Raw genomic sequence first — 25171 nt, forward strand, 5'->3', positions numbered from 1 at the left:
TCAAAAAGGCCGCCTCGCTGCTAACGCTATGGGACAGAAAACTCTGCCCTCCTGTGGCCAAAGCAGGAATTGCAGCCGCCGAAAGAAACAAACCCTTTTAATGGGATTTGAAGGTTATCGTCCTGTATCTTTATTATTAACGCCTTATTACTGTTGGAAGTGAAAACCCACCCCTCTCCTAGGAAAATGAAATATCCTAGGAAATACTAAAAAGGCAGAATATTTCCCCCAAAAAAGAGAAGTAGAAACTCAGAAGCAGAAACTCATCCCTACCTTTGTTCGTGGGTGGGCCATTAAGGCCTGGGACAGAGTATTCTACATAACAAAACCCTCTACTCATCTCACCACATGGCCTTGGAAGATCAGCCAGCACCCAGGTGAAGCCATGTGGTCCAGACAAAGCCCACAAAGTTAGTTAAGACCCCCGCCCGCCTCTGGAAGTCTGACAGCCAAAGGGATACACTTCCTGCACAGGAACGGGGAATATATAAGGGACTCTGAGCATCTCAGCCTTTTTTCTTTTCCTTTCCTTTCCTTCACCCAACTTCTTGAAGCACGTGGTCGTCCTTTTCACTTTGGAGCCCCAAGCCATGTGGTCTTGTCCACCATTAAACCATCTTTCCAAACAGCCTCCAGGTTTCCAGTGTCTTGGAACTGAACCCAGAAGGATAATTCTTCCAACATTACCACGGGGACTGGAGGCCCATTCGCTGCAACACAGCGACAGGAAAAGAAATCCTGCTTCAAACACCATGAACCAAGTTCAGAAGGCCTAGGATGGCCTATAAATAACGAGGGTTTGATAATAAATAAACCTTAAAAATGCCATTACAAAGGTTTCTTGGGTGGCTGCTATAACCTGCTTTAGCAGTACGATGGCACTCTTTTCTGCCCCTTACCATTAACATTGAGGCCATCAATGTTAGAGCTTGTTAACTCAGTTTAAGTCTTTTGAAGGATTCATTCTGTGCCTGTGTTACAGCCCCTGGGACTCCTGTTATCCTATTGATGTTAATAATAAGGGGTTTAATAATAAGGTTACAGAATAACAACCTTAAAATCTCACAAAAAGAGTTTCTTTTTGTGGTTGCTATTCCTTCTTTGTCCGCAGGACTCAGATTCTCACTGTATGGCTGATGAAAACAACAGTCTTCCCATATTGCTAGCAAAGGAGAACAGGTTGGGTTGCTTGGAGAAGAACTGGAACAGAAAGATTGCACGTAAACTTGTAAAGGAATATCAAGGGCTCCTTCCTGAATCAATCGTGACTGTATATTAAGTCTAAACTCAAAGCTCTTCCATCGCATTGTGGCAGTTGACGTTTCACGTCCGGCTAGCAGGAATCTTGTGGAAGTGTTGGGTGCCTGTCAGAATCCCCTAGGTTCCCCAGAGAAGTTTCGGATCAGGCTGTCATTCCATATTGGCTACATTTGCAGGCCTTGCCCCAACCCCAAGACAAGACACCCCTGGGCCGTTGATGCTGCAGTCTCTTTACGAGCGGGGAGTTACGTACGTTTTGTTGAATTAACTTTGGGTTAAGATTGGTTAAAGTGGACGTTTCCTCCCTTAGAAGAAATCCAGCCTGCTAAAATCCCTTTATCTCCTTCTCAAGATTCATTCCTGGACTAGATAGGCAGCCAAACCGGTTGGTTGGCAAACAGAGGCAGACTGAAGGGAAGGCAAGGAAGCAGCCCAGGGCTGCCAAACCGATCGGATTTCCTCTTCCACCTTTTCCCACACGAGATCGCAAGCCCTGCGCCGGGCCCTTTGTGTATGGCTCCATGCACCAGGGTGCACTGTGCGAGCACTCTTGAAAGCTTGCCTGCAGCCTCCCTCTGAGAGTCAACTTTACTGCAGGTTTAGCCTTTCACCGGGACCTGGGATGGAGACTCAACGGCAGGGGGACGTAGGATGCAGCCACCGCTTTTTTTTCCCCTGGAAAGGGCAGGTCCCGTCTCTTTTCGGGTCCTTCCACCAACGCAAGCACCCCCTCTCTGGATATTCGGCAACTAACCAGCACAAACAAACCTCCCCGTCAAGGAATAACAACATTGTGGCAGCGTTTGAAAAGCCAAGTGTTTTGTTTTTAAAGAAAGCGTATCAGGCGGGGACTGGGAATCTTGTTACGAAATTGCTTGGAGCAGCCAAATTTCTTTTAGATTTATAATACGCGAGATTCTCAAAAGAGAAACGGAAAAAAACCCAAAAAAAATCCAGTTTCCGCCTTTGGCCACCCAGTTATTCCAGCAGTTTCATGCTTCCTTCTCGGCAGCCGAGCCAGGGACCCTGATCATGCCCGGTCTTCTTTCAGCCACCGCAGAAGCTGAGGCGCATAGTAGGTGATGATGACATCGGCTCCTGCAAAGAGAAGCGTTTCCCCCCAAAAAATGATTTATTTATTTTTATTTTTTTTGTAGAAGAAGCCGGCTCCCAGCGGATTCAGCCCGTTTGTTGTCCAGCGAAGGACCATCCTCCACAGCCAAGGTCGGTGTCATTTTCTCCCAGGAAACCCAACCGTTGGGATTCAGCTCCCTTGGCACTTCCAGCCCCCTTTCTCCCTTCCTCCCCCCCCACCACCTTAGGCTGGGCTTTGGGCTCCTCTTCGCAGCATCCGCAGTGCTGGTTGCCCTTCCTCCCTTCGCTCACCTGCCCGCCTGAACCCGGCCATGGCCTCCATCACAGCCGCCTTCAGGTCAAAGGCCCCGGCCTGCGCCCCGTGCCACAGCATGGCAAACTCTCCCGAGACATGGTAGACAGCCAGGGGGTGGCTGGGATGCTGGGGAAACATGCATTGAATGGGAACAGTGGGAGGGGGGCAGCCAGGCACCCACCATTACTACCCTGCACCCACTCTCGGGGGGGGGAAGGGAAGGGAAGGGAAGGGAGGGGCTTACTTTGTCCTTCACTTCCCGCACGAGGTCAAGGTAGGGCATCCCAGGCTTCACCATCAACATGTCTGCCCCCTCCTGCACATCCCGGTCCTGGGGGGGAGGGGATAGAGCAGAGAGAGGTCAGGGGCGTGTAGCAGAGCCGCTTCACGGGACAGGAAGGTGCTTAACCCGACGGGCAGCCAAGTTCACATTCCTGACCTTCCACAGTCCTGAACTGGCTCTGCCAGAGCACAGCTACACAAACACACACACAGAGACAGAATTTGTTTTCTGGGCCAAAGCCTGCAGGTGCCCCCTCCTTTGGGCAACACGAGCAATATATATTCCCTTCTCTGTGGTTTGGGGGACAGGGAAGCAGAGTTGCCTGTTCCCCAACAGCAAAAGCTCAACAGTCCACGATAGAAAGCTTCTTTCCGCATTGCATGACGGTGTGGCATGCTGGCTCGACAGCCGCGGAGAGAAAGACACTACAGAGAGTGGTGAGCACAGCACAAAAACATCGTGGGCTGCCCCCTGACACCACTAGACGACCTCACTAGGGCTCGCTGCCTTAGAAAAGCGAGGAAAATCCTCACATCCCGGTCAGCCCTTCTTCACTCTCCTACCATTGAGTAGGAGATAGAGAAGCAGAGCCGGCTGCACACCAACGGGCTGAAGAACAGTTTCTACCCGTGGGCTGTGAGACTTCTGAACGGAAAATAACTTCGTGTCAACATAGTGTGACAGACTTGCAGGGCTGTGGTGTTGTGCAGCAAGGTCACGTAGTGTGGTAAGATTGGGACTGGGTTAGGAATTTCTGTCCTCACTGTGAGTTGTGTTGCACGAAGGGAGGCTCAGCCAATCCCATTGTACACAGGTTGTACTCTGACCATAAAGGTAATAACGAAACAGCCCTTGGAAGCAAAAGATGAACCATGTGACAGCCTGAGCTCCCAGAACTGCAAACAATTTCACCTGATCCCTTGCGAAAAACGGTCTGCCTTGACTAAGCCTCCTGCCCCATGGAACTTCGCCAAGAGTGTTAGTCAAATGCACTCCCCCCACACACACACACACACACCTCCGCCCCGTGGTGGGATTCAAAAATTTTTACAACTGGTTCTGTGGGCGTGGCAGAGGGAAGGATAACTGTAAAATTCCCTTCTTTTGTGGCTTGCATAGGAGAACGGAGCTGGAAAGTAGGTTAGCGGGGCGGGGGAGGAAGGGGGATTTTACAGTGTCCTTCCCCTGCCACACCCACCAAGCCACTCCCCACGGAACCGGTTGTAAAACAAAAAAAATTGAATCCCACCACTGGGGAACACCCTTGATCCAGCAGTGCCCTTAGGGCCTATTTACTCCACAAGCCCAGCTGTTGGTCTCCCAAGGCCACTCACCACCGCCCGCAGAGCCAAGCCTCGAGATCCTGGAGGAAGCTGGTAACACCGCCGGTCCCCAAAGGCGGGCTTGGATAAGGCCGCGTCTCTACGCAAAGTAGAAGACTCCGAATGACCTTCTTTCGCTCCCCAGGCACCAAAGGGCCCCCCGTGAAGTTCTCTGGTTGCCTGCGCTTTCGGTCATGGGGATCCCACTTCCCGACCCCCCGCAAAAAAACAGGCCCAGCCACCCTCACCTGAAAGGGCCGTAGAAACAGGAAGCAAATTTGGCGCTGTAGCTCAGGACCGACACCTGCAGGGATAACAGCATGGCAGTCGCATACGTCTCCCCAGACCTCCCGCTCTTCTCCCCACGGAGCTGTGCAGAACCTGAAAAAGCTGGTCCCTCGGGGCCTCTGCGCTTGGGACTTGGCCCTGGACTGACCTCCTTCAGTGTCCTGCAAAAGAGGCTCCTGGCCACATCTGTTTGGAGCCCGCTAGTCCCTCACACCCACCTTATTGCCCAGGCCGTTGGTCACCAAGGCCTCTTTGATCGCATGGATGCGCCCGTCCATCATATCCGAGGGGGCCACAATGTGGCAGCCTGAGGAAAGGTGACAAGAGGTGTGAACCGGCGATGGTGGCGGCTTCTCTGACCAGGGTTCCTCCAAGAGAGAAGCAAGGCTAAGCATGTCCTGGAGCAGGAAGGGGCCTGTTGGGGTTCATTGGCAGCAGGTGCGGACGGCCAAGGTCTCAGAGAGTGAGGACTCGGATGAGGGACCCGCGTGTGATGCAGGGATGGGGCCAGGACCATCGGGGAGTAGAATGCTGCCTTTGAGATTGTGGAGGCTGGCAGCAGTGATGAAGAGGCCCCTGAGGAGCCTGTGCCAAGTGCGTGTGTGCGCAGGGCTGCTGGAAGGAAAGACACGGGCGGCTCGGAAGTAAGGCTGCAAAGTAATGGCCCCTCCCTTAAGAGATAAAAGCCAGCTGAGAAACCGGAGTTCTTTGCAGGAAGCAAATAAGTTTTTGCACTCAAGCCTTGCGGACGTTCGGACTATCCTGGTTGGTGTTTGGAGACTCTTTGTGTTTGAAATATTTCTTGGCAACTTTATCTAGTGTTCTTGGCAGCCTTGAACCACCTTGGCAAGGCTCGTTCTTATCAGAGACAATTAGTTCGAAACAGCCTTTTAACCGGGAAGGAACGGAATTCGTTAAGAATCATTAAAAGGGTTTGCTGTTACCTCTGTTTCGTGTCGGTTTCCTGGGAACAAGGTTTGGGTCAGAACAGGGCCAGGCTCTTGGTGGAAGTCCAGCCCCACCTCACCTGTCCTGCCTGCCCCAGCTTACTCCCAAGAAGCTGCCCCAAAAGTGCCCTGCAAGCCAAAATCAAGCGCCTTACCTGCCTTGGCGTAGGCCAGGGCCACCTCAGCGAGTCTCCGGCAGCTGGCCTCATTGTCGAGGGTGCCGTCCTTCCGAAGGAGACCTGAAAGGCACGGCAAGCGATAACTCTCTCTGCCTTCCCAGCCCCTCTGCGCCCCGACTGAAAAGGGAGAAGGCGGCACTAGGGGGCCTTCTCAGAAGCCATTTCGGCATCTGCACCTCAAGCTCCTAGTCCTCTCCGAGCCCAGCAGCACTCACCGCAGTGCCCATGGGAGGTGTAAGGGCACAAGCAGACATCGCAGGCGACCAGCAGCTCAGGGAACGCAGAGCGGATCGCCCGTATGGCCTGGATGGCGGGGGTGTCTTTGGCATCAGCTGCGGAGCCGCGCTCATCCTGTGGAGCAGAGAAGGAAGAAGCAGCTGCCCACCTCCCCGCCTGGAAGGAAAGCCCCCTGCCCAGGAGCCGAGGCTCCAACGCCAGCTCAAGAAGCCCACCTTCGTAGCCCGGCTTGGGACGCCGAAAATCAGCACGCACGCCAGCCCATCGGCCACCAGTGGGGCCAGCAGCTCCTGCAGCTTGTTGACCCCGTGCCTGTGGGGGGGGAAAGGGGGAAGGGGTCACTTGTCAGGGCGACTCGCAGAAAGCGAGGCAGACGCCAAAGAGCTGAGTGGGGTCAAGCCGAGAAGTTTGAACCCGGAGATCGTGCAGAACTTGACAACTTTAAGACTTGTGGACCTCAACTCCCAGAATTCCTCCTCCAGTCACGTTAGCTTAGGAATTCTGGGAGTTGAAGTCCGCAAGTCTTAAAGCCGTCAAGTTTGACGACCCTTGTGTTAGAGTAATACAAGAACAGGAAGTGCATCACAGGGACAATAGAGATGAAACCCGGAGGGGCCATGGAATACAGGAAACCTTTACAACAGAGGGGAATGATAGAGCTGCGTATCAGACAGAGCAGGGGTCTTCCGACTTGACAGCTTTGTGGACTTTCAACTCCCAGAATTCCTCCTCTAGTCCCGTTAGCTCGGGAATTCTGGGAATTGGAAGTCCACAAGTCTTCAACTTGTGTCCCCAAGTTTGGGGACCCCTGGTGTAGAACATGATGGTCTCCATGAAGATCTGGAGTGGGGGAAAGAGAGGGGGTGGCCCTGCAGGCTCGACTGGCCAATTCCAGCTCTTTGTATAGAGATCCCCCATATCAAAGAAAATTTAAGCAAACTACCTGTATAGCTATAGAGCTATAAATGTGAATTATAAAAACCTTCGACTGTCTACTATTGACCTCCCCCCTTTCCTAAGAGTCCTGTAGGGGGCTTACATAAGCTCACCAACGTGCCCACCGTCCCTGTCCTATTGTTTCTTTTTTATTTTTCTGATATGTATCCATGTATTCATAACTATGTTTATACTTCTACCCGTTACCTTGTAATCACTTGACAAAATAAAATAAAATAAAAATGTGATCCATCCCACTCTGGTTCCCCACCCCCAAGAGATTTCCAGTCTGCTAAATGTAAAATTTAAATTAAAAGTGACATTGGGCAGCCAGGATGGCCTCTGCCTTAATCTTCCCTTAACAATGGGGTCCAAAGCAGCCAGAGAGAGAGAGAGAGAGAGAGATACTACTCTGAGCTCCCACACATGCATGCACACACACGTTTAATTTTTTTATTTTATTTTTTTTGCACAAGCAGGCGGAGGGAGGTAACTGGCCATCTCCCAAGGGCTGGGCTGGGCTGGGATTTCCACACGTTGTTATCTCCGGCGGGCAGCCGGTTTGGAAGTTTTCTCAGGGGAAAGAAGGAGCTTCTCCCGAAAGCCTTTTTTTTATCTCTCAGCTCACCCACAGGTCCAGGGCAAGGTGGGTGGGGCAGGGCGGGGTGCACACACCCACATACCAGCCTCGAGCTGCTTTAAAATGTGCCTTTTTTTTCCTTCCTTCCTCCCCCAAAATAAGCAGCCTTAAGAGGTGATTCTGGTGGAGGAAAAAGAAAATTCAAAGAGATCAATAAAAGTAGCCCCCCACCTCCTTTCCTTCCTCTTCTTCCTCCTCCTCTACTCTCCCCCCTTCCGGGCTCCTCCAGACCCCCCCAAACCTTCTGGGCTCCCCTTTTTCCACGCGGCTCATCGGAAGAAGAGCTGGCAGGGCCGCCAAAGGGAGCCTGGCTGGCTGGGCAGGCAGGGCGCGCCGATAACCCGGCGAGGGGCAGCCTCTTCCAGGGCCAGGCAAGGGGGCTTGGGCGTCCCTGGACAGCCGCCCGGCCGCCTCCGGCCCACCCCGGACAAGGAAGCGCCAGGCCGACTTACCGAGCTTGGCCGGGCAGGCTGGCGATGGGCTCCACGGCATCCTGGCTGTCCCTGCAAGGGTCAAAGTCAAGGTTTGAAAAGGCCTTCAAGACAGAGATTTGGGGGCTGCCCTCGGTCAGCCATGGTGTCGGGTCTCCCGCTTGGGCGGGGCGGGGGGTTGGGCTAGATGACCTCCAAGGTCCCTTTTCCAACTCTGCTTTATCCGTGAAGAGGCGTCGCAGCTCGGCAGGGGCGGCCCTCTTCTCCCTCCGCTTTCATCCGCCCCCCACCCGGAGCTGGCTCGCCGGGCAACTTACGAGACGAAGATCGGGTAGACGAAATGCCGGGCGTGGAGGGCGGCGGGCGTCGCCTGCCACCAGCGAAGCACCGGGTGGAAGTAGCCGCTGTGCAAGGGGGGCTGAGCCTGCATGGCGGGGGCCAGCCGCGGCTTCCCGAGCCTTTTGGGCGGTCGCCGGACAACGGGGCCCGTTCCCTGCGCTCCGCTTCCGAGCAGGGAGGCTGATCCGGCGGGCGGAGCGGCGGCTTCCTCCTCCTCCTCTTCCTCCTCCTCCTCCTCCCCGAAGACCCGCCCCGTTTTAAAAGGCCCAACGCGGTGCTTTAGCCAAAGCCCCCCCCACCACCACCACCCTCTCCAAGCGCTCCCATCGCGCAGCCTCCCCGCCTCTCTCGCTCTCTCTGCAGCGAAGACCGGCCAAGAGGCGCGCTCACCTTCTTCGCTCGCCGCATCCAGCGAGCCGGTCCTGGGACTCCCTGGCCGGAGGCTCCCGCTCCGCCCCGGTTGGCTTTAGGGAGGGGACGGGCCCCCCCTTTTCCCTTGGCTGCTTTGGAGAAATGTGGCCCTGTTTCTCCCCACCTTTCAGGCCGAGGCTCTCCAAACTTGGCAGCGTTTAAGGCTTGTTGGACTTCAACTCCCAGAATTCCTGATCTGACGTGACCGGAGGAGGAATTCTGGGAGTTGAAGCCCATGAGTCAAGCGGTCACGTTTGAAGACCCCTGATCATCTGTCTATCATCTCCTCTTATAATCTATCATCTATCACAAGGGTCTTCCAACTTGGCAAGCTTAAGACTTGTGGACTTCAACTCCCAGAATTCCTGAGCTGACATCACTGGAGGAGGAATTCTGGGAGTTGAAGTCCACAAGTCTTAAAGCTGTCACGTTTGAAGACCCCCTGATCTATCATCTGTCTGTCTATCATCTCATCCATCCATCCATCATCACAAGGGTCTTCCAACTTGGCAAGCTTAAGACTTGTTGGACTTCAACTTCCAGAATTCCTGAGCTGATGTGACTGGAGGAGGAATTCTGGGAGTTGAAGTCCATAAGTCTTAAAGCTGTCACGTTTGAAGACCCCTGATCATCTCTCTGTCTGTCTATCATCTCATCCATCCATCATCTATCACAAGGGTCTTCCAACTTGGCCAGCTTAAGACTAGTGGACTTCAACTCCCAGAATTCCTGAGCTGACACGACCGGAGGAGGAATTCTGGGAGTTGAAGTCCACAAGTCTTTTAAAACTGTCATGTTTGGGGACCCCCTGCGTTTAGTATCCCCACACACCCCTCGCCTGCCTTTTGTCAACCGTTACAGAAGATGCAACACTACTCAAGTTTCCTTTTTGTTTATTAACACACAGCAAGCGTGACAGTAGATAACTTTTCTCTTTTTAAATACAGTACATGGGTCAGCACATCGCCCTCACACAATCCCCCCCCCCTTTTTTCACGAAGACAAGCCAAGTGGTGGCGTTTTATAAAAATAGTGTGTCGCTACAAAAGTATAAATTAATGCTACCGGTATTAAGAAATATTAAACACAGTAAAACTTATGAGGATTAAGAAAAATATTCATTAATACCTGTAGAAAACTCTGGCCTAAAAATATTTTTTTTTTTTGTATATACTTTTTTAAATTTTTCTGTTATCTCTTCTTTTTTTTAAGATGACGCTTCGATTTACTATGCAGCTCTCCCAAGGTAGCAAAGATGCCGTCTCGGAAGCATCTCATATTGCCAGAAACACCAAACTACCCCCGACACCCAGGTGCAATGCAGGTGCTTTTCCTCCGTGCCAGGCCTGGCTGGGCCTTTCCACACCACCATCCCAATTCACAAGGGGGAGGGAGGGAGGGAGGGAGGGAAGGGGTCTAACAGGCTGCCCGGCTGCTGACGTTCACCGCAGTTTTAACCTCCACACCATGGAAAGGATCGACAATGGGTTGACGCTATCCAAGTGGCCCAGGGCCCAACCCTCCCCTTGCAGCAAAAGTTGGCAGTTGGCAGACAGAGGAAGCTACCAAGAAAACACCAAAGAGGTAGAAAATGTGGAGAGGGGTAATTTCTTCAAGTTGGCATCGGCCCCATCTGCTTGGAGGAGGAGGAGGAGGAGGAGGAGGAGGAGGAGGAGGAGGAGGAGGAGGAGGAGGAGGAGGAGGACTCCCGTAATCCTTGGAACACGTGCCCACAAGAACTTTGAGCCCTTTCCAGCAACCCAGTAAGTTCTTCACCCTCCTACCCAGCCACTGCCCTGCGGCCCCCAATGAGGTTGTCCCCCTCTCCCGTACTAAAGATGGCTGCATCAACTTCAGCCCTCGACCGGGCGACGGCGGAGGTAAGCGCTCTTCAGCTCCTGGATCCTGCTCTTAGGAGCGATTGCTTTCCAGTCTTAGAAAACATGCATGCTTGAAAAAACTCATCGCCCTGGAAATTGTCTGCCTGAGGGCAAGGAAAAAGGAGGCATGACTTTTCAGGGAACCCCATGCCGCCCCCCGCCAAGTCCTTCACGGTGACTGGGACTCCCCTATTTTGAGAAGCAGAGATGTGCACCTTGCACTGGCTGTTCAGGGCACTGTTGAGGCAGCCTTCCTCCTGGCACCGGAGCGTGGCACACAGGGGCCTAAGCCACAGCAGGAGAGGCATAAGAGGTGGCCGGCCAACACTACGGACGGCCCGCTTTGGTGGCTGCAAGCAAGGCCGCAGATGGAGCGCAAGGGGTCTTCTTCCGAAGCCACGTCACTGGCGGGCATTCAGCTCCTCCACTTCGGACCCCCAACCAAGCCCTGCAACTGTGACTGCTGAAAGTGGGGCTCCTGGCTTCCTCACCAGTCAGAGGAAGCTGGCAACGGGGCTGCTGAACCAACCCCCCACCTGCAGCAGCGGAGCTAATTTATCTGCAACTTCAGAATCTCTCACGCCCTTGCTCCAGATTCTGGCTTTGTCCCAGTTTCTTCCTCAATACGCACAAGGTTTGTCTGGATATTCTCTTCTTACCCTGACATTCCTGTTGTGAAGTTGTTGCATCCCCACCGTTGCTGTTCTAGCACAAAAACTTAATTACCCTTAGGGGCTTCCTTGCCTATCTGACTGTTCCCCACTCCACAGCATCTCTTCTTTCCTCCCACATCCTCGGGGTCTCAGAATTCGTGGCAGAGGAGGCCCTGCCTGTCCACCCCAAACAGAAGGATACCTGAGCACCGTCGTGCACTTCATTCTCTTGCCGCGTCAGAATTCAGGAATTTTAAAATAATTCCAAAAATCCAGAATGGGATTCCTCTTCTCTTCTATTTATCGTGCTGGGCCTGCATTGCTTAAGGATGAACATTTGCAACCACCCGATCTACCAGAACACCTAAGGCAGATTTAAAAGAGTGAGCAATTGTTCTTGGGAGATTAAATTTTTGCTTAAACTTAACGGCATTCAAAGAGTTTAACATAGGCTCACGGGAACCTCTGTGTCCAGGGGAGGAAAGGAAAGAGACCCGAACAAGAGACCAACAGGAGAAACAGAATCAAAAGCTCTCCAAAGGGAGGCCCAGTCCGGGTATCTGGGTGACAAAAACAACTTAGTAAGGCCAGAGTTACAATAATCTAAATCTCACCAAAGATCACAGTAATCTCCTGGTGGAGACGCGGCCTGGCCTATGCAGGCTTTAAAGCTTGGATGTGCAACATGGAACGGGGCAGCTCCCAAGCTGCCCTCAGAAGGAAACGACCCATATCATCCTGTTGAAGAGGGGGGCAGAAAATGCGGCAGTGGGTCACTCTAATGTGTGTGGTGGTGGGAAGAATCCAGGGGTGGGATTCTACCCTTTCGCACCTATTCGCTAGAACCGGTTGTTAACATTCAAAGCAGTTTGGAGAACCGGTTGTTAGAAGAAATTACTGGGCTAATCCTGTAAGGAAGGCAGGAAGGAAACATTCTGGGGTTGCTTACAGAAACTGCCTCTCTGTTAACCCTTATTACACTCTTGGCAGGACTAGACTTCCTATTTCAGGAACGTCTCTGGAGTTTTTTTCCCCTCCTTTGCTGGTACTTTACTTGTGTGGAGCGACCATTCAAAGTTACCATGGCACTGAAAAAAGTGGCTAATGATCGTTTTTCACACTTACGACTGTTGCAGCATCCCCACAGTCACGAGAGGCCAGGCGAGGAGATGCGTGCCATGATGTGATACTGAGTTGGCCACACCCAGCCAGTCACGTGACCACCAAGCCATGCCCACCAACTAAGCCACGCCCACAGAACCAGGTGTTTAAAAATTTGAATCCCACCCCTGGCTGGGAGGAGGAGCAGGCATAAGAGAGAAAAGGGACAGGTCCCTACTACGCCAAGCTGGGGTAGTTCAGCCGAGGGCCAGGAGGTGTGTGCCCCACCCAGCATGAAGCATCAACCCTTCTGCTGTTGGCGGGATGAGGGGCACCTCCAGGGGCAGTAGGTAAGATTGGGAGATCCCTTTCACCCCTCTTGCCAACAATACTTTGAAAGGAGAACAACGATGGTAACAAAACTGCACCCAGCCTCCACTAGCCGCCAACTGACAGGTGTTGCCGTTTGGTTCTGCCTAACTAAAGACGTCCCCATCACCACCACCAGGTGCAACCCAAGAGAAACCAGGTGTGCCAGCAGAATCCCAGCACCTCGGCTCTGCGCTTACCTCCTGCCTCCTCGCCAGCAAGAAACACGAATGCTCAAAGGACAACAACTTGTCTTGAAGTCAGCTATTGCTCTGAGTAACGTGGAATAACTGAGACAAGAATATCAAAAAGAAACACAGCGGAGATCGGGAGGAGGGACAGGCGTGAGGCAGGTGGTCTGGCAGGGAGGCGATTCCTACTGTTGCTTTACGGGCGGCATTTCGGGGTGACGAGAAACACCCCCCTCTGTGCCTCTTCCCAAGCCAACAGACAGAAACCCCCATGCCACCAAGTATACCCAGAGCAGCTAGCAAGGGCTTTGACGGGAGGATTACGTATTCTTTTCTGCAAAATATTCCTTCGGGTTTTAATCAAAACTCCACCCTCACCCCCCACCCTTTTAAATTTTAAATCCTTAAGAGTAGTCAAGTCACTGATATGAAAATCAGGTAGCCTTTTTCCCCCTCCCCCCTGGATTTTTTTTTCTTTTTAATTCTTCAAGTCTCCATTCCTGACTTGGGAAGTTTCTAGCTGCCTGCAAACATGACCTGTGTTTTCGGTTGCCAAGAGGGAAACTTTGAATTCCCTTCTTGTGGGACACACGGCTCACAGCCATCCGGTGTGGCCCAAAAAACTTGGCAGAGATCAAGCAAAGGCCGCTGTCCGGGCTCAAAAAGAGAGAACAGGAAAGGAGAAGGTTGGCTGGTTGGGGGCTGGGTCTGTGTGTGTGTGTGTGTGATTTCTAAAAAGAGGAATTACGAAAATGACCATTCAAGTTAATTTAGAAACTCAGCTGCCTAAAGACCCCGGAGTAACTGGCCTGCGCTCTTGAAAGACATGAGGAGGTGATGTCAGGTTCGGACAGAGATCTAAAGGAAGGAGTGTGTTATTAGCACAAGGGTGCACCCCTTCCCACGGAGCTTTTTATATCCATATCAATATAGAGGTATCAATATGTGTATCAAAAGCACTTTCCCCCCACCCACCCACCCACTTTTCCCAGGGCGTTCCGAATGAGGTCCACAGTGGATTCTGGATTTGGAACAGTGTTTGCATGTGGTGGTGGTAGTGGGGGGCACGTTCTGGAAGGGTGCCACTCCCTCCAGGTCACCCCCCCCCACCCCCCCACCCCGCCCTCCGAGTTTTAAAGCATGTTGGACTTCAAGAACATGAGCTTGTTCATATCCTCAGGACTCAGCAGCCGCCGCCTCTTAATCAGAAGGGCTTGTTCGCACATGTTGACACAGTTGCTTCTGGCCCCCACGGCGGGCACTGACAAGAGCCAGAAGGCCAACCTGGCCAGTTTGGTATGTTTCTGCGTCACGCAGGACCAGTACTGGAAGAGGTCTGGGGCTGCCTGGAAAATGGGCTCCTGCAAGTAATCATAGACCTCGCTTTTGCCCAAGCGGTCTTCCTCCCGCGTTGGAGAGTTTTCGCTTGAAGTCCGGGATTTTTTGGAGGCGGGCTCGAAATCGGGCTCCTCGGCCCAGGATTCCTTCACCTCGTGGATCAGTTCGCACACCTTGCCGATGATCTCCTCGTGCTGGTAAGGGGGCACCGGCCGCAGTTTCTGCTGAGGGTCCAGGATCATGGCCACCTTGTGCGCCGAGTGCACCTTGAAGTTCTCCTTCAGGGCTTCCAGGAAGAGGTGGCACAGCTTGCTGACAATGCCCGCGTCGTTGGCCTTTGAGGTGAAGAGTTTCTCCAGTTTCACGTAGGTGGGCAGCACCAGCTGCAACGTCGGCCGGCTCTCGTTGCTCAGCTCGATGACGGCTTGCTTCACCGGAGCCAGGATGGCCGCTAGGTTGCTCAGCAGGTGCTTGTTGAGGTTCTGGATGAGGTTTAGCTTCTTGGCCCGGCTGTAAAACTCGCAGATCTGCTCGTAGCGTTCGTGGACGAGGAGCAGGGAGTCCGTGATGGAGTTCCAACAGGGAGGAGGGGAAGTCTCCTCCAGGGAGCCAAAGGTCTCCTTGGAGATCCCTGCAGAGCCCGCCAGGTCTTCGCAGACGTTCAGCAGCTCAATGACCTCGTGCATGTTGCGTGCTTGGAGGGTGCGCTTGTTAAGGACGCTCTGCACCACGGAGGTCAAAGCGCACGCAGAGCAGCGCAAGCACATGCCCGCCTTGGAAAATGCGGAGGAACTCACCTTGCAGTCTGTGACGTAGACGGTCCGGATCTCGGACATAACGAACTCGGACAGCACGTTTTGCACCCAGTGGTGGACCAAATCCCCGTTATCGCGAACGTCCACCCCTTTGATCCCCAGGACGTAACTCTTGATGCAGCTGCCTTCCGCCTGGTAGGCGGTCAGAATGTAGCAGGAATCGGGGCCGATGCTCTGCGAGTGACAGGTGACACCGATGCCCAAGCAGGCGTTGCTGCCCAACGCGCAGGTGACCTTCACTTTCACCTGGTTGTACATCCGGGGCAAGTGCTTGAGGGCTAGCGTGTTGAAGTTGCCCAGGATCTCCGTAACGGAGAAGGCGCCGTAGCGAGCGCCGTTGTCCACCAGACTTTGCGCCAGTTTGACAAACTCTTTGCCGCTGACCACGCTCAGCGTCCCCAGATCGGCGCACATCACCCTCAGCAGCCGCTCCGCTATGTTCTGTCGCTCCTTCTCCGGGATCGGGCTGTTCAGGAGGGAACTGCCAGCTGATGCTGCAGAAGAGAAAGAAAGAGGGTTTGCAATGGGCAGTGAGGCCGGTGGGCTGCAAATCCGCTACCGTGATTAGCTAATAAAAGCTACAAAAGATTATTTAAAAAAAAAAAAAGCAGTGGCATGTATTTGTGACTAGCAAAGATTGCCTCCCTTGCCTTTTTTTCTTGCCTGTGGCATGAAAGAAGGAAAATATTCCATGGGAGAGGACGCGGTTGTTTTTTTCCAATAAATATTCTGGCTTAATTGGGGTCCTTTATCCGAGCAAATACTGCAGGTCCTGATGTTTAATTCACTTTCTTCCTCCTTCTAGAACATTTAAGACGCTTCCCGGTCTGCGTCATGATCCCCCCACCCCACCCACTCCGGCCTCAAGATGCTAAGGAGCAATACCCACCCACAAGGGCACCAGCTGGCTAACCCGGGCAAAGGGCAGAACGTCTAGAAATAAATCTGTTCTCCGTCCTTGGCAGCAGCTGAGGCCTTCTAGACCTCCAAGGAGCAGAGGAGGAAATCATTTGGGTAAAGAGGGGGAGGTTCTATGCTCCCTTCAGAGGACTTTCAGAGAGAAATGGCCCAAGTTGGCCTGCAGGGAGAAGGGGGCACGCTAGAAGCAGTTGAAGGCGGACAAGAAGAGACCTGGCCATGAGAATCAAGATTCCTTGGGGTGCAGCATGATGCTACTCGGGAGGGAGGGAGGGAAGGCACCCCAGAAACCAGCTGGCCCATCTCCTCCTCCTCCTCCTCCTCCTCCTCCTAACTGGCTGTCCCGTAGTACACATACTGTTGTTGGAGTTGTTCCTCTGTGGCTGCAGCTTCCACTTCTCTTCCCCCACAGCTGGAGGTGACCTGGGCTGGTTTGAGGCAATGTTGTTCTCGTTGTCAGCTGAAGGGCAAAGAGGCACAGAGGACAGGAAGTGACTGCACTGACTCTGCCTCGGGGAGCAGCAGAGGGGGATTCAATGCAGGCCTCCCAAAGCACACAACCGCGAACCCCTCCCCAAACCCAGCAGAAGTCAAGGCCCTCTGCTTCCCTGGGCAGCTCCCACAAGGCAAGGCTGCCTTGGCTGAGGGGAACGATGGCCCCAAGGAGGGGCCATACTCCCTTGGAAAAGTGGCTCTTGGCAAAATAAAAATAAAAAAATCTGCAACAGAGGCATGCTCCACCATGTGTCACGTATTCCAGCAGGGGCGAGCTTATAATTTTTGCTGCCTTTTGTTTGAAAGGTGAGTTTTTACCATAGTGGCAAAACACACAAAAAACTGCACTGGTGAAAAATCACACAATTATCCTGAGAGATGCAGATCCATTGCAGGGAAGAAGACCGAAATCCTCACATCGCACCTCCACAATCACACACAGATTACGATTTTACTTTAGTGCCACGCAGGAACAGAGCAGATAAGCCTGTCTTGAGGACCCAAATTGGCTTGCTTTGGAAGTAGCCTTTCTAAAATCCCCCCACCTCTCTTTCCCAGTTTGCTCTATCGTGGTCTTTTGGTTCCCAAAGCAAGCCACGGGCTTTCCTCTACAATTTCCGCCCCCTCCAAAAGATGGAGATAAGACTTGTGCATGTAGAATGGCAATATTTAAATCCAGACAAGGGAGTCCACGAGAAATGTGCCACGGGACAACTGCAAGTTCCCACCGCACATGCCAGTATGTTACTAACGGTGGCATCCTGACGTTTTCAAGGCTTGCTCTGCCCTTGACATGGCATTTTCCCCCAAAGCTGCCAGGTGGTAACCATGCAGTCCCTAGCTTCCATCCCAGCAACCTCCTGCATTGCTTGCACATTTCCAAAAAAACCAGTCAGGGTCATCTCTTGTATCAAATCTCCACTATGCCCATCCATCACAAGTGGAAGCGTCTAACAGGTTATTAAAGGCTTCGCATCTTGGCCTTCACCTGCTTGTTGGCAACACTGCCGGGTGAGAGGAGAACTGCTTGGGTTTTGCCCCTGGTTGCAGAAAGGGGAAACAGATTTTCGGAGAAGAGAGAGAGAGAGATCAACATTGGCACAGGCTATTCCAGCAAATTTTCCTGTGGGTCTGGAGTTTGAGACGTTTGGAGCAACCGAGAGACTTACTTGCGTGAGACTGCATGTGTTCAAGGAGGTTGTTGTAGAATTGGAACTGAATGCCACAGGCCCCACAGGTGTATGGCTCTAAAAGGAAGGCCCCAAAAAGAGTGTTAGAGGACTTGGCTCAGGTGAGCAGTCGACTATATTCAGGGTAACAAAGGTGCAAAATGGGACCAAAACGAATACTAATCAATTCAAAGTTCTATATCCAGAAAGGGCTGGATGCATGCACCCCCTGGGCGCGCAGCATGGGCGTCCATTGCACTTACTTTGCAAAAGTGGTAAAGGATTTGAAACCAGAGGACTGGCAGTTTCTGCAAAAAAAAAGAGGCCACATGGGAGAGTCACCCCTTGAGGAATGCAAGCACTACGCTGGGTACTTAAAAGCAATAATCCGCCCCGCCAAACCACCAAGAATGGCACACTTTAGAAAGGGACTGGTGTTATTTTATTTATCCAATTTATTTGTCATTATTTTGGCAGATATGTACTGGGCTGCCTTGGTCTACCAAGGCAACACCACACCTCTTGGGCCAGCAAACTGCACAACTGTGTCACACAATCATTGTGAAGGAACACAGCCTCCTTACCAAGCCATGCAAGTGCTGTCAACTGTCTTCTGCTTAATGCTACGGGCAGCATCCTTACTACTGTGGGGGGCAACGAAGCTGCTGAGAAGTCTCCCCCGCAGGCCCTCTGCAATAAGGTTCTCCCCAAGATCTAGATTTAACCCCAATCTAACTGTTTTTTAGAAGCGCTCTGAAGACCTACCCCTTCACCCAGGTTTTCTCCAAAGGAAAGCTTACACATCGTTTACTTTGCTGTCTTTTATCTTGACTTTTTTTTAATAAACTTTATTAGTCTTTTATATCTTTAAAAACCAAAAAATATACATAATATGACATTAACAGTATGTGACATCTATCTCATAAACTTCTATTTTGTGCTTATTTACAAATATATAGAATTTATGCGAATGTCAATCTAAGGGTTGCTTATCGTTAATTCTTCCATCATTCATTTGTCTTAATTCAATCCAATCATACCATTTTTCCCAAATTCTATAATATTCAGAGTCCTCTTTTTCTCATAACATCAGGGTTAATTTATCCATCTCAGCACACACCATTATTTTTTGAATAATCAATTCGTCTGAACGTATGTAATTGTGCTTCCAACACTGACAGTAGGCAAATGTGTAATATTATATATTTTATATTTTTCCCACATTTCTCTTTAAGTATCCCTACCAAGAATAATTCTGGTTCCAATTCTACTTGTTCCTTAAGGATCTCTTGCAACCATTTTTTTTAAATTTTAAGCCAGTACTTTTGATTTTTTTTAATGTTGTGTTGATTTTATTGAAATCTCTTTTGATTACAGCGAGCTGCACGGAGTCATTGAGAATTGGCAGCACCCAAGTTTAATCAACCCACAGAGCCGGCAGTTGGCCAGATCGAGAAAGAGGGAAAGTCCTGGACATCGACTTACATGGCTGAAAGAAACACCAAGGAACCAGGCAACGCCCCTCTTTGCTCACCTGTGGCCCTGGGCCCCCTTTAAAATCCAGATCCTGATTTTTGCTTTGCTGGGGAAACGGGGGGGCGGAGGGAGATTTGCAACCTTGCGCAACGGTGCCCAGGGAAGGGCGGGCAGGTACTCACCACTGGAGTTCTGGGAGCTGCTATTGGTTTCTTCGAAGTTGTTTTGCAGCTTGCTTTCCACTCTTCGGCTAAAAGCGCTTTCTGCTGGGTGGGAGAATTAAGGAAAGACAGAGAGGGGGGTGGGCTGGTGAGCATTGATCCCAAGCAGGCCTGCTGCTCAGGCGGGGAAAACAAACTCAAGGTAAACCGCACCAAACTTGACTGCAGGAAATACGACTTCAGCAACGGAGCGGTCAATGTCTGGAATCCTCTACCCGACTCTGGGGTTTCTTCCCCAAACCCCAAAAACTTTAACCTTAGACTGTCTCCTATTGACCTCACCCCTTTCCTAAGAGGTCTTGTGCATAAGCGCACAAATGTGCCTACCGTCCCTGTCCTATTGCTTCTTTTTTATTTTCCTTATATGTATTCATTTCATGTATTCATAACTATGTTTATACTTATACCTGTTATCTTATAATCGCTTGACAAATAAAATAAATAAATAAAAATAAGTAAGTCCGGCCTCTCTTCCTTCATCTACCATTTCACTCATGCGTGTTAATGCCACCAATTTTGGATTGGCCTGTAGCAAAGAAGTTCAGAGGGTCAACAGGTCTTTTAAAATAATACTAAACATGAGCAATAGTGCTTTTCCTAAACAGTCCATTAAAAATTATATACATATAAAAAATTCCATAATCCACAATAAATGCCTCCAGTTGAACATTAAAAAAAATGGCATTCAAGATTTAGCAAATTCTAAGGTTGTTTGTATTTTTAAAAAGGACAAAGCACTAAACTAAAAGGAAATTCAGTAGGATTCTGTTCCTTTTCTCCCAATAAAAATAATACTTAAGTTTATATCAAAATAACTTCAAGGATAGATCGCGATAAACTCCATAAAATGTTACCGCCCTCACTCAATTTAAGGACGCTTTTTCTTCAGTCTGCTCCTCATCCTTTGCCTGTATTCCGAAAAGAGGTTTTCAGGCAGGCTCTCTGTCGGCTCATGGGACCTTCGGGCCTTCTCGGGACTGTGGTCCCCTCCCCGGGAACCACTTTGGGGCCTGGGGGGCGCACAGGCAGTCGGGGGGTGTGGGTGAGCGGGAGGGGGTTAATCCATTGGGATGGTAGAAAGCGCGATCTGTACCTGTGGTGGCCTTGCTTCCTGGGGATCCGGAATTTGGAGCACGGAAGGTCTGTGACGGAGATGCCGCCGGTGGGATACCGGAGGGAGTGCGGTGGAGGAGGGTGGAGCACCGGATTATGGGTGCCGTCGGTGTTTTTTTGCCCGGTTGGCTCGCCTGGGTCTTCACAGCCACGAAGAGTGGAGATCGAGAGTACTCTGGATAGGAATATTCAAAACTAGCGCCGGGATAGACAAGTCGGTGGCCAGAACCTGCCTCTTGCGGGGCGCTTCCCCCTCTCTGCAAGAAGTGCATCCTCCCCCTACTCCAAGCCTTTAGGAAACGGGGTCCCACTGCAGGGGCCCCCTCCCCTTCCTTCAAGCATAACCCAAGTGGTTTGAATTTCTGGCTTCTCCAATTTTCAGTCAGCTCTCGTGTCACCCGCAGACCTTCCTTATCCGTTATCTGACCTCCAGAATTCCACCGCCAATGGCTTGGACAAGTAACTTCTTGGTACAATAAACTCTACCAAGTCAGCCTCAGTCAGGACAAATGACTATTTATTGATAACATTTATATGCTGTCCATGTCCCTGATAAAGATGACTCTGGGAGGCTACAAGCAATCTTCTCTGCAGTCTAAGAAGACCAAAGGATGCATTGGATTTGACACCGATCCCGCTAAGAAGCTATACAGGCCACGCTCACCCCACAAAGCCCACAGGTTACAAGGCTGGAGCTATTCAGGCCAGAAAAGGATGGAGGCACGAAGGGGAAGACGGCCTCTCAAAACAAAGGACGTTTCCCTCAGGAAGTCAACGTTAGCCTGCAGAATTTGCTTCCATGGGGAGGAGATGATGACCACCACCTCAACGGACTGAAAATGGGGGTGGCGGTGGCTTGTTTGGGGATGGCGTGCTGCCTGGGGCAATAAGGGTTAGACGCTTGAGCTGAAGGAGGCTTTCCTATCCTACTTCTGGGGCTTTCAACCGGGAGCAAAGTCCTAGCAGGCTTTAACTGAGGAGGAGGGCCGAGTCTGATTCTGAGGGCAAAGGAGCCCGGGTTGCCTTCGTGGACGACAGAGGCGGTCAGCCTCCCCCACTTGACTAGAGGAGAATGGGGCCTTGGAAATGGAGGGCTGAAACCACTAAGCAGTTCCCATGCTTTTGAATATTTCAACTGACTGAGAGAAACAGCTACGTAAGCAGCTGAGGGGTCCAGCTGAAAAACCAACATTATCAAAAACGTGTAAGATGCAAAATACAGGTGTTACATTTTATTTATAGAATAATAGTATCAACAATTACAGGCAATCCGGCCTGAATATTTGCACTGAAATACGAACAAAGTATATCCCCTCCAAAGTGCAGCTATCATCAGGGAGATATGAGGGTCTGTCCCTCGTAATCACTTTGGTTGTGCGGTTGGCCTGGAAATCCCGGATCCCCGGCTTTCGTGTCACAGGTAGAGATACTCACTGATTGGTGCATGGAGGGCCACGTGTTCCTGGTAGGGGGTGTAGTACTTATACTGCTTGCCACAGAATTCACAGGTATAATTGCCCGTTTCTGCAAAGCGACAGAGAACAATTTTTGGACGGTAGAAAAGGTTTTTTTCCTCAAAAATGTTTATGACCCAAATATGGATCTCATAGCATAGCAGGGTGGACATTTCCTACAGGTTCCAACTTTTCTTGACCAAGGGGGTGGGGGTCCCTTCGTGGTAACTGTTTCCTTTGTTTTTTTCCCCAACTCTGCTTACAGAGGCAATTCTTCCTTTTGCAAAAAAGTTGAATTTGGGAGTGGGCTGTGTAAACCCTCGCAGACAGCAAAGGTCAAGTCGCTCTCTCAACAGTGACTACGGGGGGTAGTTATCGTCTTAAGATCAATTTTTAGTTTTAATATCGCTTCCCCCCGCCCCCATTTTCCCCGTTCTGGAGGAAAAAATGGTAACGTAACAACGGATGAAGCAGCAATCAAATTAGAACACTGCAAAATTGTAATTGACTTTTTTTCTTATCCCAGAGGACGATAGTTAGACAATATCTTCCCTTTTAATGAAGAGCTCTTTGTGAATTCTAAAATTAAGCCATGAGAAAGGCAAGTGGAATGTTTTGCACATGTCTGAATATAATCACTAAAATAAATAACATGCACTTAATTCCTTCTCCTTGCCAATGAAGTATTTTACATCTAAATATTTTGGACAAATTGGGTTGTTTTAACTAGATGCTTATAAAAGCGTGTAACATTAAAGCAACGAATATTTTTTTTATAATTCCCCAAATCAATCGTGTTTGTTTCTTCTCTACGTCAAATCGGGGAAGATTCGTTTTCTGTTTACGCAGGAGTGCTATTTGCAAGCAGGTTGCCTGTCTCCTGACGAACGGCCGCAGTCCTGAGTTCGAGCTGTTGCTTTGCGTGCAAAAGGTCTAGGTTCACCCCCTGCATTTCCAGGGGAGGGCTTGGGAATGGATGTCCAGAGCCCTAGAGCCAGTCAGTGCCGATAGTCGTGGGGCAGATGGACCAATGAGCAGACCTGATGCCAAGCAGCTTTCGGGCATCCTGAGAGTTATTCTGCCTGCTACACCTTGGAAAAACCTAGCTACTGGTGCTCCTACAACCAAACCCCTGCGAAAGATGCATCTGAGGAAGATTTTTCCAGTCTATCACCAGCCATGCCAAAAGGAAGAGAGCCGCACAGGCAAAGCACGTGCTCTTTCTGTGGTACAAATAAATGAGAGCTCCCTGCCTCTGTGAGGACCACTCCATCCCTGGCTTGGCCCTGTAACCTCAGCTCTGAGACCATGAAAGCCGGTTAATTACTTAAGTTGCAAACTTGGTCAATCGTACTTGGACCAATCTTCTGAAAGGGCTCAGGGTCCTCTTCTTTCACCTCCTCCTTGGCAATCATTGCTTGGTCGTAGGGGTCTGCAAGAGGAGAGAAGGAGGAGAGAGCTGATCGGGGCACGTGGAAAGGCCTCCCTCGGGCCCCCGGCTCTCATCCGCTGCCACGGATGGGTCACTCTTGCCTTCAGCAGAATTGGCCACAAGAGAGTAAGAAGCTTGATAAAGTCAACCCAAGCAGCATTTTAGCTGCCTCCTGTTTGAAGCTTTTTATAAATAAATAAAAAAAACTTTTTGAAAACTTGGGCAAGAAAACACCGGACAGAGTATAATCAAAAAGAACAAGAAAAAGGACCAACGTACTTTTGTTGATGATGATTTATATAGGTTTAACATACATTTTACACACGCATCGGTATTTTTTTACTGGTCGTATTTTTCTTAATAATCTGCCGATCAAAGGGATTCATTACAACCTGCCTAATTCCAACTCAAAATATAAAATTTGCACTAATGATGTCCTTTTAAGGTGTGACGATTGCAAAGAACTGCAGTCATTCTTACAAGATGCCTATACCAAGATGCCCCAATACTCTCCTTCTCTCAACTGAACGGACTGATCTCTGCACACGCCCACGGGTGCTTCAAAATTGCAACAAAGCAGGAATTCCAGCCTGATCGCTCCTCGATCTGTGGAGCATTCACCCGAATGCTCATCCGTCAAAGCCTTCTTAAAGGGTTGGAATCATTTAGCCATGAAGTTTCTATTGGCTGCAACTTTACTGCCAAAAACTGTATGGTGTTATGCCTCTAAACTAGCTGGGTACATGTAGATAAACACACACAACCACCACCACATTCTAATGGTGTCCCTTGGATTTCATTTATTATTATTTTTTGCATCACCACAATGGTGTCAACAGCCCTGCACAAGAGCTCCCCTACCCAGGTTCTTTCCATCAACCTGGCAAAGAGTTTTAAGCAAGAGCTAAAGACATCCGGCCTGCCTGCCATGCCCGTGGTGGAGACTGACTCTGAGGGAGAGGAGGAACAGCCGACAGGGAGTGGAAGTATGGCTCCGGTGGTTGTGGAGGAGGCTGGGGAAGGGCAGAGGCCGGCTGGGCAGTCATAGGAGCCAGGCCCATCCCTTCTCCATCCTAGGGCATGCAGGGAGGAGAGGATAAGGGAGAGACGTGGTCTACTTGGGAGGGGAGGGCCTTGATCCTCTTCATGGGCTGCAGCTGTGACAACTGAATAAGAGGACGGACATGCGTACTGGCGAGTGCTGGAAACAAAGCATGGAAACAGCTCTGGTTTACTGTTCCTCTCTGAGTTTGGTGTCCTTCCCAGGGTGTGTTATCTGTGGACGTCCTCCAGCCCTTATCTTGCCTGGTTTGTGTTTCTTTTTTTTCCTTCTTCTTGTAACTGTTTGTGTGGGAGTTTTTTGTCTTCTGCCAAGACTATTCGGAGCTCAGAAGCAAAGTGAAGGAATAAAAGGGGCTTCACCTTGTTTCCTGTGACTGGGTTTGTTCTGTATCCCGCCCTGGGTCCTCACACTGCCCCCCCCCCCTTGCCCCCTTTCCCCTTTCCTTGGGAGGAGATGGGAAGCTCTATTCCTTTCTTTGAGCAACCCTTACATTCAAGCCAAATGGAAATCCTGGCTTGTTCTGAAAAGCTGCCGCTTGAGCTTAGCCGTCCATGTTTCCCGACTCCTACAACTCCGCTTGGAAGGTGGGAATGAGGGCTGAGTGAGCTCCTGCGTAGGATCGGGTACGAACGAGGACCGTCCTCTCCTCGCCAAAGCAATCCGGACATTGACACTCACCATCGACTGCATGCAGGTCTCTGTGCTCTTGGAAGCAACTGTAGTATTTGTACTTCTTCCCACAAATGTCACACGTGTACCTAAAGTTATCTGTGGGGAGGAAAGAGCACACAATGTTCGAGACGCTCCAAGGAGAACCCAG

The 25171-nt window shown here is 50.8% G+C and overlaps 2 protein-coding genes across 15 annotated transcripts in view; both read right to left on the minus strand.

Moving 5' to 3' along the window:
- Positions 1 to 2058: 2058 nt before the first annotated feature.
- Positions 2059 to 8461, minus strand: ALAD (aminolevulinate dehydratase). Its single transcript, XM_087918790.1, has 12 exons — positions 8398 to 8461; positions 8231 to 8354; positions 7935 to 7985; positions 6122 to 6218; positions 5885 to 6020; positions 5646 to 5729; positions 4762 to 4850; positions 4504 to 4559; positions 4268 to 4355; positions 2895 to 2981; positions 2647 to 2776; positions 2059 to 2358 (listed from the first exon to the last, which is right to left on the minus strand). The coding sequence occupies exons 2-12, from the start codon at positions 8341 to 8343 to the stop codon at positions 2291 to 2293; spliced, it is 999 nt and encodes a 332-aa protein (XP_087774916.1). The 5' UTR covers positions 8344 to 8354; positions 8398 to 8461; the 3' UTR covers positions 2059 to 2290.
- A 1078-nt stretch (positions 8462 to 9539) lies between these two features.
- The window catches only part of ZNF618 (zinc finger protein 618), a 43287-nt gene continuing 27655 nt past the window's right edge, over positions 9540 to 25171 (minus strand). For 4 of the 14 annotated variants that reach the window (XM_087918767.1, XM_087918769.1, XM_026712385.2 and 1 more), the window contains 9 exons: positions 25030 to 25119; positions 23184 to 23288; positions 21837 to 21926; positions 20383 to 20577; positions 19251 to 19334; positions 17856 to 17900; positions 17593 to 17670; positions 16287 to 16388; positions 9540 to 15504 (listed from right to left, as the gene is read on the minus strand). In XM_087918767.1, coding sequence (XP_087774893.1) covers positions 13991 to 15504; positions 16287 to 16388; positions 17593 to 17670; positions 17856 to 17900; positions 19251 to 19334; positions 20383 to 20577; positions 21837 to 21926; positions 23184 to 23288; positions 25030 to 25119 — 2303 coding nt within the window. In that variant the 3' untranslated portion in view covers positions 9540 to 13990. The remainder of the gene's footprint in view (positions 15505 to 16286; positions 16389 to 17592; positions 17671 to 17855; positions 17901 to 19250; positions 19335 to 20382; positions 20578 to 21836; positions 21927 to 23183; positions 23289 to 25029; positions 25120 to 25171) is intronic. The other 10 variants (XM_087918768.1, XM_087918772.1, XM_087918773.1 and 7 more) reach the window with 4 other exon arrangements.

Source organism: Pseudonaja textilis, unplaced genomic scaffold (genome assembly GCF_049901715.1).
Source record: "Pseudonaja textilis isolate UNSWEBS1 unplaced genomic scaffold, rPseTex1.2 PTEXCTG46, whole genome shotgun sequence".
In the NCBI taxonomy this organism is placed as follows: Eukaryota; Metazoa; Chordata; class Lepidosauria; order Squamata; family Elapidae; genus Pseudonaja; species Pseudonaja textilis.

What these genes read in the sequence shown, in the direction of transcription:
- ALAD (XM_087918790.1), bottom strand. Translation starts at nt 8,343, where the DNA reads ATGCAGGCTCAGCCCCCCTTGCACAGCGGCTACTTCCACCCGGTGCTT. An exon ending in GTCTACCCGATCTTCGTCTC is followed by an intron (nt 7,986 to 8,230) that starts GTAAGTTGCCCG and finishes TGACCCTTGCAG; the next exon opens with GGACAGCCAGGATGCCGTGG. An exon ending in CACCTCCCATGGGCACTGCG is followed by an intron (nt 5,730 to 5,884) that starts GTGAGTGCTGCT and finishes CGTGCCTTTCAG; the next exon opens with GTCTCCTTCGGAAGGACGGC.